The 17093-nt window shown below is 34.6% G+C and overlaps 1 protein-coding gene across 7 annotated transcripts in view; it reads right to left on the reverse strand.

Annotated features, from left to right (window-relative positions):
* Cep350 (centrosomal protein 350) overlaps nt 1–17093 on the reverse strand; it is a 175849-nt gene that overhangs the window by 16517 nt on the left and 142239 nt on the right. For all 7 annotated transcript variants that reach the window (XM_063239727.1, XM_063239731.1, XM_063239728.1 and 4 more), the window contains 2 exons: nt 16041–16448; nt 15799–15945 (listed from right to left, as the gene is read on the reverse strand). In XM_063239727.1, coding sequence (XP_063095797.1) covers nt 15799–15945; nt 16041–16448 — 555 coding nt within the window. The remainder of the gene's footprint in view (nt 1–15798; nt 15946–16040; nt 16449–17093) is intronic.

The raw sequence follows: 17093 nt of genomic DNA on the forward strand, positions 1-17093 counted from the left end.
GTTAGTTCTTATTATCAAATGATAATGCCAGTATGACACACTAGGACTTATAGGACACAATGAAACAATTCTAAGAGCGAAGTGCTCAATATACTGAAAACAAAATAGGTCAAACTCCTAAATACATCGTCACAGGCAAAGACTTTCTCAATAGAATCCCAGTTGCAAGAATCAACAAATGGGACTACATTAAATTAAAATGCTTCTGAGAAAGACAGACCAAGATGGTGAAGCAGTAAGCAGCACAGAAAGCCTCTTGGAGAGTCGCCATTCAGACACAGGGATATAGCAATGTGAGGAAGACAAGAAGAAGGGATGTGAATCCCCTGAACCCAAGCAGAATCAGAAGTGTCAAGTGAAGCCCACAGAAAGAACGAAGACAGAAACTCAACAAAGGAGGAAGAGGTAGATTGTGGTGCCTTCTCCAAGATGGAACTCAACTGCGTGAAAGTGGTTTAAACCTGCAGACACATGGTGATGGCTGGTGAACCCAGAGGCACCGTGAAGAGACACAGCAGTAGAGGGAAGCAGCAGACATGAAGGGCTGCACTGGCTAGCAGTGAGTGTGGAGGTCTCAGCTGTCCCACAGGATAGTGCAGCTGGCCTGGAGCCATCACAAATCTGGCCGACTGAGACCAGAACTCAGAACTGCCGCCAGCTCCGTCTAGCAACTCCTGTTAGGCTCAGGCCCACAGAAGGTGCTCAGAGAGTGGCAAGTCTAGTCTTGGCCAGAAAGTGCAGGCTTGCTGAGATAATCTACTACTCTGCCAAAAAGCTACTGCTGGCTTGCTGGAATACATTGACATGGACAGGGACTCTGTCTCCACAGGTTGTCTACCAGTGAATGCTGAGACTTTATTTTCCCTGTCTCTCTTGTTTAGTTTTTGTGTTGGTGGATTTGGTTTTTTTTTTTTCCCTTTTTGTTTCCAATTTTTTCCTCCTTCATTGTTTGATCTTGTTTTTGTATGAGTGTGAATGTGGTTTCTAGCCTCTTTGTGGTTGTGATCCTGTTCTGTTCTTCCTTTTATCTCTTCCTTCTTTCTTTCCCGCCAGTCTTCTGCACTCATTTCCCAAAGTTAGTGTGATTCCTTTGTCCTACAACCTTACTTCTAATCTCTTCCTTTTTTCTATTTTCTACTTAACCCATTTTAAATTTTAACCCGAGACAAAAGTGGCATATTAAGGACTTGAATACTGCATACAATTTTCTGATTTGTTTTAGATTTTGTTATATGACCACAAATCCAATTCATATGGTTAAAAGTGGCAAATTGATGGTTAGCACAGTTTATTATTTTCTAGGCTGTGTTTGATGCTATTGGTACCCCTGTATTCCAAAGTGACATAATTATTCGAAACAGTAGTTTGTCCTGGTAACCCATGACTGAGACTAAGGGTCACAGAAAATACTGTGGCACAGGGCCAAAGAACCAGGGACTGAGCCAGCAATTTCTCATCCCCCAGTGAACTAAAGAGGTAGGATCTTCCAACAGACTTGAAACCCAAAAACCAGCTACAACTGGAAGGTTCCTCAGAGAAGTAGTAATTACTTAAGGATTCTAAATACTACCAATAAAGCAACCCACTATATGCAAGCACCACACCAGGAATTAAACTAAAGAAGAGAAGAAAATGAAGAGAAACTTAAGATATAATCCCAGACATTCAGTTCACCAAAAGCAAACCAGGTCAATGATGTGGGACAATCGAAAACCCTCCCACCTGGCCTTTCTGAAGTGTTAACAGCAAAGCAATTGAATGAGGCACTTGAAAAAACTCAAATCAGAAATAATCTTTCAGATAACTACAGAGATGGAGCCCAAAATAAACACCATGGTTAGTGGTGTTAGAGCAGGTAAAGACAAAAAAAGATGAGCATTAAAAAGTTATGCAAGCCATGAATGTTCAGCATAGGAAAAAAATCAAATCCATAAGGCAGATTCAAGGAGATATCCAGGAGAATAAAAATTCCACTGAAAGTATTCACAGCAGATTAAGCCAATGTGAAAATATAGAAGACAGGCTTGCAGTTAACAATTATTAAGAAAAGATTTCTCAAAAATAATAAAGGACCATGAAAAATCAACCCAGAAGCTGCTAGATGAAACAAAGAAGAATAACTTGAAATTGACTGGAGTCATTGAACAAGAAGGAGATACCACATTAAAAACATGTTCACAGACATCATGACAGAAAACTTGCCTGGGAGAGAAAAAGAATTTGACATACAAATAAGTGAGCATATAAAACTCCAATTAGCAGTGATCAAAAAAAAATCTACATCTAAGCATATCATAGTCAAAGTTCCAGAAATTCAACATAAGAATAGAATTTTAAAAGCTGTTAGGGAAAAGAAACAAATTACTTGTAAAGGAAAGCCCATTAGAATTACAGCTAATTTCTCAGCACAGACACTCCAGGAGAGCTTAGAGGGAAGTATTTCAACCCAGATTGACATACCCTTCAAAATTATCTTTCAAATTTGATGGAGAAATAAGATATTTCCATGACAAAGAACATCTGAGGAAATTTATAACCACCAAACCAGCACTCCAAAATGTTTTGAAGGACATTCTAAAAAGAGTTAATAAAGACTACAACCCCATGAAGCCCAAGAGAAGGAACACACTAGGCAAGGCAAACAATAAAACAGAGGAGGGGAGAAGACGGGGAGCCAACAGCAGGAAAATAACATGACCAGGATAAGTCAATACTTATCACAGTTATAACCATCAATGTTAATGGTTTCAATTCATCAATCAAAAAGCAAAGACTGGCAGAATGGACCAAGAAGCAAGATCCAACAATATGCTGCATATTTAATTCAAAAAGGCATATTTAATTCAAAAAGAGATTCATATACTGAAAGTCAAACAATTAAAAACAATATTCCATATGACAGGAACCCAGAAAAAAGCAGGGGTAGCTATTCTATTTGCAGACAAACTGAATTTCAAGTCTAGACTAAGAGAGATAAAGAAAGAAGGTCACTATATCCTTGTAAAGGGAACAATTCAAGAGGAAGAGATAACAATAATTAATATATATGCAACAAATACCAGTGTACCCAACTCTATAAACAAATACTAAAGGACATGAAAAATCAAATAAGCAGTAATACAATTATATTGGGGGATCTCAATACCCCTTATCACAAAAATACAGATCAACCAGACCAAAAAAAAAAAAAAAAATCTACAATGAAATATTAGAACTGAATCAAACTTTTGAACAAATGAACTTAACAGATATCTACAGAGTGTTCAACCTCAAAACTTCAGAATATACATATACATTCTTCTCAGCTGCACACAGGATGTCCTCCAAAACAGATCACATTAACATGTGATCACAGAACATGATTAGGTAAATGCAAAGGAACTGAAACTATTTCATGCATATTACCAGGCCATAGTGCAATGAAATTCAAAATCCATGGCAAAACAAATCACAGGAACATCATCAACACATGAATTAAATGGCACCCTCCTGAACAACAAATAGGTCACAGATGAAATTAAGACAATTTATACAGTTGAACAATGCCAATACAACATACTGGAACTTATGGAACACAATGAAAGCAATTTAAGAGGGAAATTTATAGCAGTAAATATCCACATCAAGAAAACAGATTAAGTACATATAAAAAACTTAATGGTGAACCTCAAACTTCTAGAGAAAGAAGAGCAGGCTAAGCCAAAAGCTCGTATAAGGGGAAATATTATAAATACTAGAGAAGAAATTAACTCATTGAAGACTAAAAAACCAATACAAAGAATCAATGAATTGAAAAGTTGTTTCTTTGAAAGATTAAACAGAATTGAGAAACACTTATTCCATCTAATCAAAAAAAGGAAAGAAACGACTCAGATCTAAGCAATTAGGAATGAAAAGAGTTAAAGAAATCTAGAAGACCATCTATACCTACGTTAAAAACTTGTATTCTAATAAGATAGAAAATACACAAGAAATGGACAGATTCTTTGATATATATTAACTAACAAAGTTGAATCAAGAAGATGTTAAAAGTTGAATGAACCAGTATCAGTTGAAATCAAAGGTGCAATTAGAAACCTATCAAGAAAGAAAAGCCCAGGCCTTGATGGATTCAATGCTGAATTCCACAAGAAATTTACAGAAGACCTAACACCACTACTTCTCAAATTCTTTAATGAAACTGAATAGGAAGCAATACTCCCAAATTCATTCCTGGAAATAAACATTACCCCGATATCAAAACCAGAAAAGGACTCAGCTAACAGAATTACAGGCCAATTTCCCTAATGAATATAGATACAAAAATCCTCAATAAGATGCTGGGCAAATAGAATTCAGCTAAAACATCAAAAAGATTATACACTATGACTAAGTGGGATTCATCCCAGGGATGCAGGGATGGTTTAACATATGTAAATCAGTAAATGTAATATACCATATTAACAGAGCCAAGGACAAAAATCATATGATCATCTCAATAGATACAGAAAACGCTTTTGACAAAGTCCAGCACCCATTCAAGATAAAAACTACAGAAAGTTGGAGCAGGTGGTCTTTATTTCAATCTGATAAAAGCCATCTATAACAAACCAACAACCAACATCATATCAAATGAACAAAAACTGAAAACTATCTCTCCAAAATCAGGAACAAGACAAGGATGTCCACTGTCTGCACTCTTATTCAACACAGTCCTGGAAACTAACCAGAGCAAGTAGACGAGAAAGAATTAAATGGAATAAAGATAGGAAAGGAAGAATTTAAATTATGGCTATTTGCAGATGACATAATACTCTACATAGAAGACCTCAAAAACTCCACTAAAAAATTGGTAAATTTAATAATCAAATTCAGTAGCATAGCTGGATACAACGTCAACATTCAACAATGGAAACTACAGCATTCTGAAAAGAGATTGAAGATATTAGAAAATGAAAAGACATCCCTTGCTTTTGGGTAAGAAAAAGCAATATAGTAAAAATGGCCATGCTTCCCAAATTGTTACATAGATTTAATGCAATTCCAATTCAAATGCCAATAGCATGTCTTACGAATTAGGGAAAACAATCCTAAAATTCATCTGGAACCAGAAGAGACCTAGATTATCAAAGGCAATCTTGGGCAACAAAGACAAGACAAGAGGGCATCACAGCCTCTGACTTGAAATTATACCATAAAGCTACTGTGATAAAAACAGCATGGCACTGGCAAAAAACAAGAACAAGCCAGACTTGAAGATCAGTGGAACAGATTAGAAGATGCAGAAATAACTCCAGACATACTAAACTATCTATCTTTGACAAAGGTACCAAACACAATCACTTAAAGAAAGACAGCCTCTTTAATAAATGGTGCTGGAAAAACTGCACATGTCAAAGATTAAAATTGGACCCACATGTGTCATCATATATGAAACTAAATTCAGAATAGATCAAAGATGTAAATATTAAAACAGAAACATTAAATCTGCTGGAAGAGTAGGTAAAATTCTTGAAGATATTGGTGTAGGTAAAGACTTTATGAGTAAAACCCTGATTGCACTATCACAGGAACTATCACAAAGAACCAATAACTGGGATCTCATCTTATTAAAAAGCTTTTGCACAGCAAGAAAAACTACCAACAAAGTGAAGAGACAATCCACAATGTGAGAAAATGTTTGCCCGCTGTTCCTCAGACAAAAGATGACTATTGAGAACATATAGAGAACTCAAAAACAATAGACCTCCCAAATTTAAAAACTCAATCCGAAAATGGGCATATGAGATGAATACAAACTTCTCAGATGAAGAAATACAGAGACCAAATAAATAGATGAAAAAGTGTTCAACATCATTGGTCATTTGAGAGATGCAAATTAAAACAATACCGAGAACCACCTCACTCCAGCTGTTATCAAGAAATCAACCAATAACAAATGCTGGGGAGCCTGTGAGGAATAAGGAATCCTTGTCCACTACTGGTGGGAGTGTAGATTGAAGCAATCACTTTGAAAAACCACTTTGAGAAGCAAAAATCATGGAGATTCTTGCAAAAACTAGGACTGGAGGTCCCATTTGACCCAGCTATTCCTTTCCTGGGTATCTTCTCAGAATTAAACACATCTTACCACAGCAATATATGTGCACCCATGTTTATAGCAGCACAATTTGTAATAGGTAGATCTTGGAAACAATCTAAATGTCCCTCAACTGGAGAAAGGATAAAACAGATGTGGTATTTTTATATAATGGAGTACTACTCAGCCATAAAGAAAGATAAACTTGAGACTTTTATAGGTAAATGGATACAACTAGAGACCATACTCAAAAGTGAAATGAACCAGACTCACACGTGTAAACATTGTATTGTTTCCCTAGTGTGAGAAGCCGAAAGAAATTATATGTTATATATATAATAGTTAAGATATGTATACTACTAATTTCTCTTGGTTCATTGAAAAAAATATTTGTGCTAATATTGTTTGGATAATTAAATGCAGATATCTTGTACTCTGAGTAACTGAATTAAAGGTAACAATATGCAATGTATTAAACGTTGTTACCCTCTAATTATCTTGCTTTTAATTTTTTTTCTCTAAAAAAAACCAGGCCATTAGCCGACTGTGGGGGAAGAGAACAAGAAGTCATCAAGAAGCAAGACCTCCCTACGAACTGGCGCCATGTGCGGAGTGCTGTGGAGACAGTAAGATGCCAGCTTTTGCCTGTGAGTCAGTGCCATTTTCAGACTGCAGGGTAAGAGAATAAGAAGTTACCAAGAAGCCAGCCCTCCCTGATAATCAGTGCCATGTGCAGGGTGCGGAAGGAGAGCCAGATACCAGCCCCTTCCAACATGCGGGCTGGGAAAGAAGAGCCAAATTGCTCCCCCCTGCTATAAGCAACTGGCTGATCTGGAGAAACACAGGCTACGATGATAGCTACTGAGGTAAAACACAATTTAATGCTTATAGTGTTTATGTTTCCCTGACTTTGTAGGCCTAAGGCCAGTAGTCTGATCATCTATTCAGAGTATAACAATATGCAGTGTAGTATCTAGGGGGTGTCTCCTTCTGAAGGTGGTAGCCATTGTTAATTCCCTATCATTTTGTTTTGAAGTCCTGTATGATGTTCATTGTTTTGTTGAGTTGGTTTTTATTCTGTTTTGTTTTGTTTGATTTTATCGTATCTGATGGCATGGACAGCCATTTCAAAGATTGTAAGACATAATATGGTAACCATTTTAGATTTATTATTATCTTGTATTGAAGTTTTTATTGTGTTCACTGTTTTGTTTTTATTGGTTCTATTCTGTTCTGTTTTGTTTGAGTTTTACTATATCTGAAGATATGGGCAGCTATTTTGAAGACAAGAGGCATTATGGTAACTATTATTGATTACATTTTGTTTTGAAGTCTGTGTCACACTTGTTTGTTCTGACTGGCTTTATTGTTTTATACTCTTTAAAATAAAAATTAACAATAACAACAACAACAAACAAACAAAAACTAAAGCAAAAACCCCTAAAACTTCTACACAGCAAGACAATCACCAATAAATAGAGTGAAAAGATAATCTACAAAATTGGAAAAAATTTTCTCAGTCTCTCTTTAAAGGACTAATATGTAGAATATATATATATATAAGCTGAAAAAAAGACCTCCCCAAATTTAAGGACTCTGTCAAAAAATGGGTATCTGAATTTAATAGATAACTCTCAGATGAAGAAATACAAATGAAAAATAAATCCATGAATAAATGTTCAACGTCAGTGGCCATTTAAGAATTGCAAATTAAAACAACACTGATTCCATCTTTTCAGAAAGAATGGTTATCATCAAGAAATCAATAACAAATGCTGGAGAGGCTGGGAGTTCAAGGGAGAGACAGAAACCCTGCTTCACTATTGGTGGGAGTGTAAACTGGTACAACTACTATGGAGATTAGTATATGGATTCCTCAAAAAACTAAGAATAGAAATTCTATTTGACCAGTTGGTTCTCTTCTAGGTATTCCCCAAAGTTTAAGATATCATATTACAGTAATATATATATATACTCATGTTTATAGAGCATAATTCATAATAGCTAAATCCTGGGAGCAGTCTATATGTTCAACAACAGATGAACTGAAAAAGAAAATGTGGTATTTAATATACAATAGAGTACTACTCTCCCATAAAGAAGTGTAAACTTGAGTCATTTGTATGCAAATAGGTGCACCTTGAGAACATAACGTTAAGTAAATGTAAGAAACCTAATATATAAACAAAGTGCAAAACAAAAGACAAATAATATGGAAAAAAGGAGAAAAAAGTTATTGTAATGCAGTGTGGCCAATGTGTACCTTGATTCAGTATAATTGATATATGTTTTATATAATTTTGGATCGGTTAGTCTGATTGTTAATCAGTTTAGGATCATTAACTGAATAGATTTTTAAAATCAATCAATCTGATGCTGGCAAAAATTTTTTTGACTCTGTTATTGTTGCTGATTTCGTTGCTACAGCCAGGGTGGCATGATGTTGTTATTGGTTTTCACTGTATGCCAAAAATCTGGTTTGTCTTTGTGTTATCAATTATACTGCTGTTCATTTATGGAGAACAGGGTGCTAGATCAATTAGAGTGGTACCTTGGTATACAAAGTTAAGTTGTTTTATAAATTTGGAGAAGATGACTGAGTTTGCATTTGTATTGAGAAGATGGCCATGGAAGCATCTGTCATCCAGTGCAAAGTTTGCAAACAGAGTCATTACCATAGTGGCATTCTCCTCTCCTAAGTTAATGGAGGAGACTGGATCTTGGGATAGAAGCAAAGGCCTATAGGTAGCCAATCCAGAGTATATCACTGGAAACAAACACTGACTAAAGAGCTTTCCATACTAGCAATGTTTTTTCCCACTGTAATTGACCAGCTAGAATAAGTTAGCAACCTTCAAAACACTTGCATGTGTGGAACAGAAACATAAGGAAACAAAATTCACCCAAAATCTCTCAATTCCCCACACCTGATATATGGGGCACTGATGGAGAGCAAAACAAAGCCAGACATCTAATTTATTTAAAATTATTAAAGAAGAAACAAACGAAAGATCAATAAGATGCTCAGTGAGATGGAAAATGATATAATTGAACAGATAATGGACTTAAAATGATCACTGAGTTTATAGAAGACACTAATACAAAACTACCTGAGCTAAACAAACTATAAAATATGAATGGCTAGTTTAGCAAAGAATTAAAAAGTCCATGTAAGGTAACAGTACTAAAAAGAAATTCAAGAGACAAAAGGTTTTAAAGTATAGGTAGTGAGAGTGACCAATGTGAGGACAGGATCAGAATGAGAGGATAGGGTTGATGCAGGTAACCATATATTCAGAGGTACCCTAAAAACAACAAGAATATGGAAAGTAAATGCAACAGCAGCTAGATGATGTAAGGAAGACTAAGATAATTGGAAGTAATAAAAAAATCAGAGAACAGCTAAAATGGCACTGAAAGCCTATTTACAAAAATAACAGCAAAAAACTTTCAAGTATGCAGAAAGAATTTAACACAGAGGTAAACACGGCATACAGAACACCAAGTAGCCACAATCAATAAAGAACTTCTCCAAGACACATCACAGGCAAAATTTCAGCAGTCCAATACAGAGACAGAATCTTCAAACCTGTTAGAGAAAAGGAACAAATCACTTATGAAGGTAATCCAATATAAATAAATTACAGTAGATTTCTCAATAGAAGTACTCTAAAGACTAAGCGAGTTTAAAGTACAAGCTCTAAGAGAAAACAATAATCCACACTAACAAATCCTGCAAGACTATCTTTCAAAATTGATGGAAAAATAAGGTCTTTCCATGGCAAGAGCACCTTAAGAAATTCATTATCATCCCTGGTACCAATAAAAAGGAAAAAGACCACCCCCCCCCAAAAAAAAGAAATTCATTATCACCAAAACAGCAATCCAAAAAATTCTCAAGGATATTGCACAAAGAGACAATGAAGCCAATAGTGTAAAATATCTAATGGATGAATATATCAGGTAGGGTGAGCAGTTAAGCACAGGGGTGGGGATGGGGGAATTAGCAACAAGAATAATGCAATGACAAGAGTAAACATCTTTCAGTAGTAACTCTCAATGTGAATGTCAAAACTTACATATTGGTAGATTGGATTAAAACACAAAACCCCAACAGGGTGTGGTGGCACATACCTGTAATCCTAGCACTCTGGAGGCTGAGGCAAAGAGACAATTATGAGTTCAAGGCTAGTTTGGGCTATAACGTGAGTTCAAGGCTAGTCTGGTGAAGCCCTGTCTCAAAATGATAAATACAAAATCCAAAAGTATAGGTATAAAAAAACCACATTTAATCCAAAAATAAATTCATAGACTAAAAGAGAACAGTCTATGCAACAGAGCTGTGAAAACAAGCAGAAAGAGCTAGCTATACTATTTTCAGAAAAAGTGAATCCAAGCCAAAAATAAGGCAAAGAAAGTCATTACGTAGTGGTTTACAGAATAATTCAATGGGAAGAGATATTATAAATGTATATGCACTGAATATTGGCAATACAACTTCATAAAAGAAATACTATTGAACATAACATCAGAAAAACTTATGCACAATTACAGAACCTCAATACTCTTTATCAAAAATAAACAGATCAACTAGATAAAAAAAAACTTAACAAAGAAACATTATAACCAAATCACACCTTTAATCAAATGAACTTAACTTAGGTACTTACAGTGTTTTCCACCCAACTGAATACACATTCTTTTCAGCAGTACATGGAACCTTCTCCAAAATAGACCACATATTAGCCCATAAAGCATGGTTAAATACATTCCAAAGATTAGGAATGATCCCTTGCATATTATGAGATCATATTGTAGGAAACTAGAAATCAGTGGCAAAAGACAAGAGACAAGAGATTATACTTTTGTTTCATTTCTTGAGACATGGTCCCACTTCCTAGTTCAGGCTAGTTGTGAACTCACAATGATCCTTCTGCATCAGCCTTCTAGGCACTGCAACTACAGGTATGTGGCACCATCCCTGGTTAATAATACACCCGGAATCATCAATGGATCACAGAAAAAGTCAAGGAAGAAATTAGTTTCTATAATCAAACAATAATGACAATAAAATATACCAGAACCTATGGAACACAATGAAGCGGTTCTCAGAGAAGTTTCTGGCTGTGAATACTAATATCAGAAAAACAGAGCCCAAAGAAATAAACTAATGATGTACTTCAAGGTCCTTGAAAAATAGGAACAATCTAAATCTAAAGCTAGTACAAAGAAGGAAATTATAAAGATCAGAGCAGAAACTACTGAGATTGAGACTAATAAAACAATACAATCACTGAAGAGCTGGTTTCTCAAGGAATAAACAAAATAGATAAACTTTTAAACTCAGCCAGTCTTTACCAAAAAAAAGCAGGGGGATAAAAGATCCATGTCAATCCAATTAAAAATGAAAAAGGCATAATCACAATGGACACTACTATAATCCTTAAGATTATTAGTAGCTAGGTACTTTGAAACCTATATTCCTATAAATTGGAAAATCCAGAACAAACAGATAGCTTCCTAGAGAAACATGAATTACTAAAACTGAACCAAAAAGATATAGAGGTTCTGAATAATTTAGTAATAGGCAATTAAATTGAGGCAGTAATAATGAAAACAGTCCAACTAATAAAATCTAGGACCTGATGGATTTGCTACTGAATTCTATCAGAACTTAAAGGAAGATCACACACCAACACACTCCTCAAATATTTCAATCAAATTAAGGGAGGAGGGTCATCAAACTCATTCCTGGAAGCTAGCATTACCTTCATTTCCAAACCAGACAAGGACTCACTAAAAAAAACTACAGGCCAATCTCTAATGAACATAGATGTACAACAAGATATTTGCAAATAGAAAGCAACAAATCATTAAAAAGGTCATATATCATGACCAAGTAGAATTCATTCTAGGGAATGTAAGGATGGTTCAACATATGCTAATCAATAAATGTAACACATCACATAAACAGAAGGACAAAAATCATGTGACCATCTCAAAAGATGTAGAAAAAGCCTTTGATAAAATGTAATATCCATTCATCACAAAAGCTCTGAGAAAATAGATATAGAAGGACCTTATCTTGATTTGACAAAAGCTATTTATGGCAAACCAAGCCAGCATTATATTAAATGAAGAAAAGCTGAAAGCTTTCCCATTAAAAGCAGAGCAAGACAAGAATGTCCACTACTGCTATTCTGTATAGTACTTGAAACATTCGCCAGAATTGTCAGTCAAGAAAAAAAAGAAAAGGGATATGTATACGAAAGGAAGAAATCAAGCTACACTTATTCTCAGATGATGTGATCTAAAAAGACCCAAAATTTTCCACCAAAAGATCCTAGAATGAATCAAATTCAGCAATGTAGCAGAACACAAAATCAACATGAACCCACAGAGAAAGAAATTAGAAATACCATTCACAATAGCTTCAAGAAAAATTAAATATATAGAATTAATCTAAAAGGAAGTGTAAGCTCTCTATAATGAAAACTACATTATCAAATGTCCATCCTTCTAAAACTGAAATATCAATTTAACAGTCTTTATCAAAATATCAACAGCATTCCTCACAAAACTAGAGAAAATATTTATAAAATTCAAATGAACCAGAAAAGATCCAGAATAGCCAAAGCATTCCTGGTCAACAAGAACAAAGCAGGAGGTATCACAATCCTGTTTTTCAAGTTCTATTAAAAAGCTACTGGCCAGAGGTGAAGCTGAACCGCACAGCGTCTGTCTTGCAAGTCCAAGGCCTTGAGTTGAATTTCTAATTTTTTTTTTTTTTAAAAAAAGCTACAGTGATAAAAATAGCATGCTACTGGCACACACATACACACACACACACCCCAACATGGATGGTGGCATGTGCTGCAGCGGGCTGTTTATTATCACTGAAAACTCTAAAAGGCTCATCATCACTGGCATGGATGCAGAAACAACCCAAGCACATTCCGCCACGCAATCTTTGTCAAAGGGGGCAAAAGTATACACTGGAGGAAAGATGACATAGATATAGATATAGACAAGGACTTTTGAACAGAATCTCAACTGCATAAGAAACAACTATCAAATAAATAGAATATCAAATTTAAAAGCTTCTGTACAATTAAAGAAAAGAACCAACAGAGTGAAGACACAACCTACAGAATGAGATGTTTACTATGTCTGGATACCATGTAGAATATAAAATGTTTGCTTACTACTCCTTGGATACACATCTAGAATATAAAAATACTAAAAAAAAAGAAACTCCCCAAAATAAAACACCCAGTCAAAAAGTGGGCAACTACAAAGAACAAATTTCCACATGAAGTACAAAAGGCCAATAAATTCAAGGAAAAAAGGTTCATCATCTCTGGCCATTATAGAAATACAAATTTTAAAAAAGCACTGAGATTCCATTCTGCTCCAGAAAAAATGAATACTATGAAGAAATTAAATATTAGCAAGTGATGACAGGACAATTGGGCCTTTCAAGTAGTAAAATTAGTATACATGTCAGTATGGAGATTCTTATAAAAACTAAAAATAGATGTTCCATTTGATTAACCAATTTATTCCCCTTCTAAGATTCTTCCTGAAAAAGTCAGATATCATTTTACAATGATACATGCATACCCATGTTTACAGCAGCATAATTCATAACAGCTAAATCTTGGAAGTGTCTTATATGTACATCAGATAAAAAAGATAAAATGTATTTATACACAGTGGAATTGATTCTGCTATAAAGAAGAAGAAATTGAGTTATTTTTGGGAAACTGATGCAACTTGAGACCATAATATTAAGTGAGAGAAATCAGATACATAAGCTTAAACTCCATCTAAGTTTCTCTTGTATGGGAAACCCAAAATATAAATTTTTTGGTTTTGGTATGGGGATCGAACTCATGACCTTGTGCTCGCCAGCAGGAGCTTAGGCGCTTATCCCACTGAGCTAAATCCCTAGCACCCCAAAGTATAAATTAAAAAGCAATATAAAAGATAATAGGAGGCTTGGAGATAGATATTATGCAAATGGGCAGGGGACCAAGAGATGGAGGAGGGGAAGAGGAGAGGGGAAGTAAAAAGAATTAAGAGGTGTCATATAATTTATTGTATATGTAAATATTTACTAATAAAAATGAAAATTCTAACAAGGAATTTTTGTTTATATACATCATAAAACTAACAAAATTAAAACCTATTGATGTCTGCTAAAAAAAAAAAAAATCACTTCAGAGTTCCCTTTACCTGTAAGCCACTTTTAACTATCTTCAAGGAGGAAAAATTACTGGCAAAATTATTATGAAAAGCATAATATAAATCTTTGAAGTGAAAAAATTTCAAAAAATATTAGGGAGCAATGCAATGAGAAAAGTATGTTTTTGTTTGGGATAGTTTATTCTTAAGCTCTAATATTTGAATATGTTTCGTTAAAAAATATTAACACTTCAGTATGGAAGGATGATAGTTTTTCTGCTAGTATTTATTCTTTTTTGGGGGGGGTACTGGGGATCAAACTCACAATCTTATGCTTGCCACGCAGGTGCTTAGACTGCTGAGCTAAATCCCTGGCCCTCTGCTAGTATCTAAATCATCACTTTTAAATAACTTTACAAAATATTCTTTCAATATGAAAATTAGTGGATAGTATCTATTGTATGCGTGCAGTTTGATGACTGCTTGTACATTATGTAATTTTCAACTCATTTTCATAAAATAAAAACAAAATAATTTGTTTTGTTATTTTTGAAGATCCTTCTTTAAAAAAATACTGCTCTCAATGAGGGAAGGAATACATTTGTGTTCTTAAAAAACTAACTACTTTAATCTCAGCCAGGGACTGGAAAAGTTTTTCTGTAAAGGATCAGATTATAACTATTTCAGGCTTTTGTGGCAGGAAAGCACCACAAACAATATGTGATGAAATGAGTACAGCTATGATCCAACAAAACTTTACTCCTAAAAAAATTGGGAGGCTGAATCTTGTCCATGCAGCAGGTTTCTAAACTACAGTGTGCGTACAGTATATCTCATAAATACTTACTGGTGTTTTTAGTATAAAATATAAAATATTCTTAAAGGTTTTCTTTGATAAATTTGGAAAACAATTCTAAAGCCTTATCACTTGGATTATGGGACACTGCTCAAGAAGATTCACATACAAATTTAAGTTTAACAGTGCTCTTGAAATAAAACCTTTGTTGAATTAAGGAAACATAATGCCAATATGACAAGCCCTTGTAGCTGCTGGGAAATTTATCTTTTCAAAGGTCTTTTAGATAATGTAATATTTTATACATCATGTTACAATCTTATATATTTTAAAACCACATTACCAATTTGAAATCTCCCAAACCAGTAATGTACAGGGTTGGCATATTAAAAAGACATATATACATATCTGGCACATTTTCATATATACTTCTAGAATATTTTATCTTTTTCTAAATTCCAAAATCTTACTTAAAACTCCTACGAGTTGCAATTAATTTATCTCCCTGAGCATTTTCTAATTTTTTCTTAGACATCATAAACTATGTATATGCATGAAATGAAGAGAGCGTTTACACAAATTTACTACTTCAGTTTCCTTTCATTGCTCATGAAATCAGTCAACAAATATTTACTGAATACTCACGACAGTCCATGAAAACAGAAGATTACTCATTTTTAAAACATTTATACACGTAAACTTATATATGTAAATGATCAACAAATCAATAAGGAGGCACTTATAACTTTGAGCTTACCTTGATTTCATTCAGGTTATTTGGATTTTTCACTCGTCGGAAATAACTAGAATTGACTCTACATGGCTTCATCCAGACAGGTTGATTCAAATTGGGATCCTCAGCAAATATTTCCTCAAAAATCTCTTTTGTTAAATCAAAAACCACCTTGACAGAGAAAAATAAAACAAAATAGCTAAGAAGTTAAATTCCAGAAGTGGAGAGAAGTATAAAAATTAAAATCATTCTTTCATGCTGCTTACCTGTTTGTAGACTCTTTTACTAGTATTTTCTATATCTAAGCCCTTACTAGCACAGCCAAGCAGTTTGGTAGGAATACTGATACTATGAAGGTCATGGCCCAATTCTTTCCATTTCCAAAGTTCTTCGGCTGCATTATGTACAAGATTTTCTACTTCTTCTGCAGTATGTGGGACTGCCAATAATGTTTCACTTGACTTCTGAGGTGGTCTTTTAGGTTCTGCCATTAGAGGTACAATTATTTCTTCTGCCTTACTTTTTTGGATCTTGTGAGAAGAGCTCAGACCGAAGTCTTCATCAAACCAGTCTTGATCATCTCCTAATGTGCTCAGGAACTCCCGGCTGATTTCAAGTTCAGCAAGTCTTTTAGCAAGCTCTTCCTGCCCAGTAGCACCAAACACTGGGCTTTCCTATAGGAACAGAAACACCCAAACAGTGGATCATTTAATGACTTAGCTTACTTAACAAGTTTTTTCTTTTAAAACAAAGTATATTTTATCATTTATATGTTTACCATTTCTCTATAAATAAGATCAAAACAATATGGCAGTTACCTAATGAACAAGAAAAACATTATCCTGTTTATAGTATTCTGCTTATGTAAGATTTATCATTTAATTTTTATAATAAATGTTTGTTGATAAGTTTTCCCTTTTTTGTACCATTGCTATTCTCTTTCTGGAGGACTGTTCCTGGGATATGGAAAAAGGGTATGAAATTTCTCACCTCTGGTGATTATCTGCTTCAGGTTACTTTAAATGATTACTTTTGTTCAACTGTTCAAGGACAACCTAAACAAGTTGATGATCTGCACAGATGTCATAGTGGATATATTTCAGTTTTATGAGAATCAACATCATAATTGGTAATCTCTTCAGGGTAGAGCTATCTCTGCTGAGTTGATACATGAACAATTAAAAAGAACTGGGTAGGGAGCCACTGGAAAATTTATCTAGAGAGTGTACTGTTTTTGTTTTTGTTTTTTTAGTGAATCTGGAAGGGGATCTAATCTGTGGACACTATACAGGGGCTGTCAAACCAGCAGTTTAAATGAA

This window comes from Cavia porcellus, unplaced genomic scaffold (genome assembly GCF_034190915.1).
Source record: "Cavia porcellus strain 051 isolate PalLab524CR breed Dunkin Hartley unplaced genomic scaffold, mCavPor4.1 scaffold_29, whole genome shotgun sequence".
In the NCBI taxonomy this organism is placed as follows: Eukaryota; Metazoa; Chordata; class Mammalia; order Rodentia; family Caviidae; genus Cavia; species Cavia porcellus.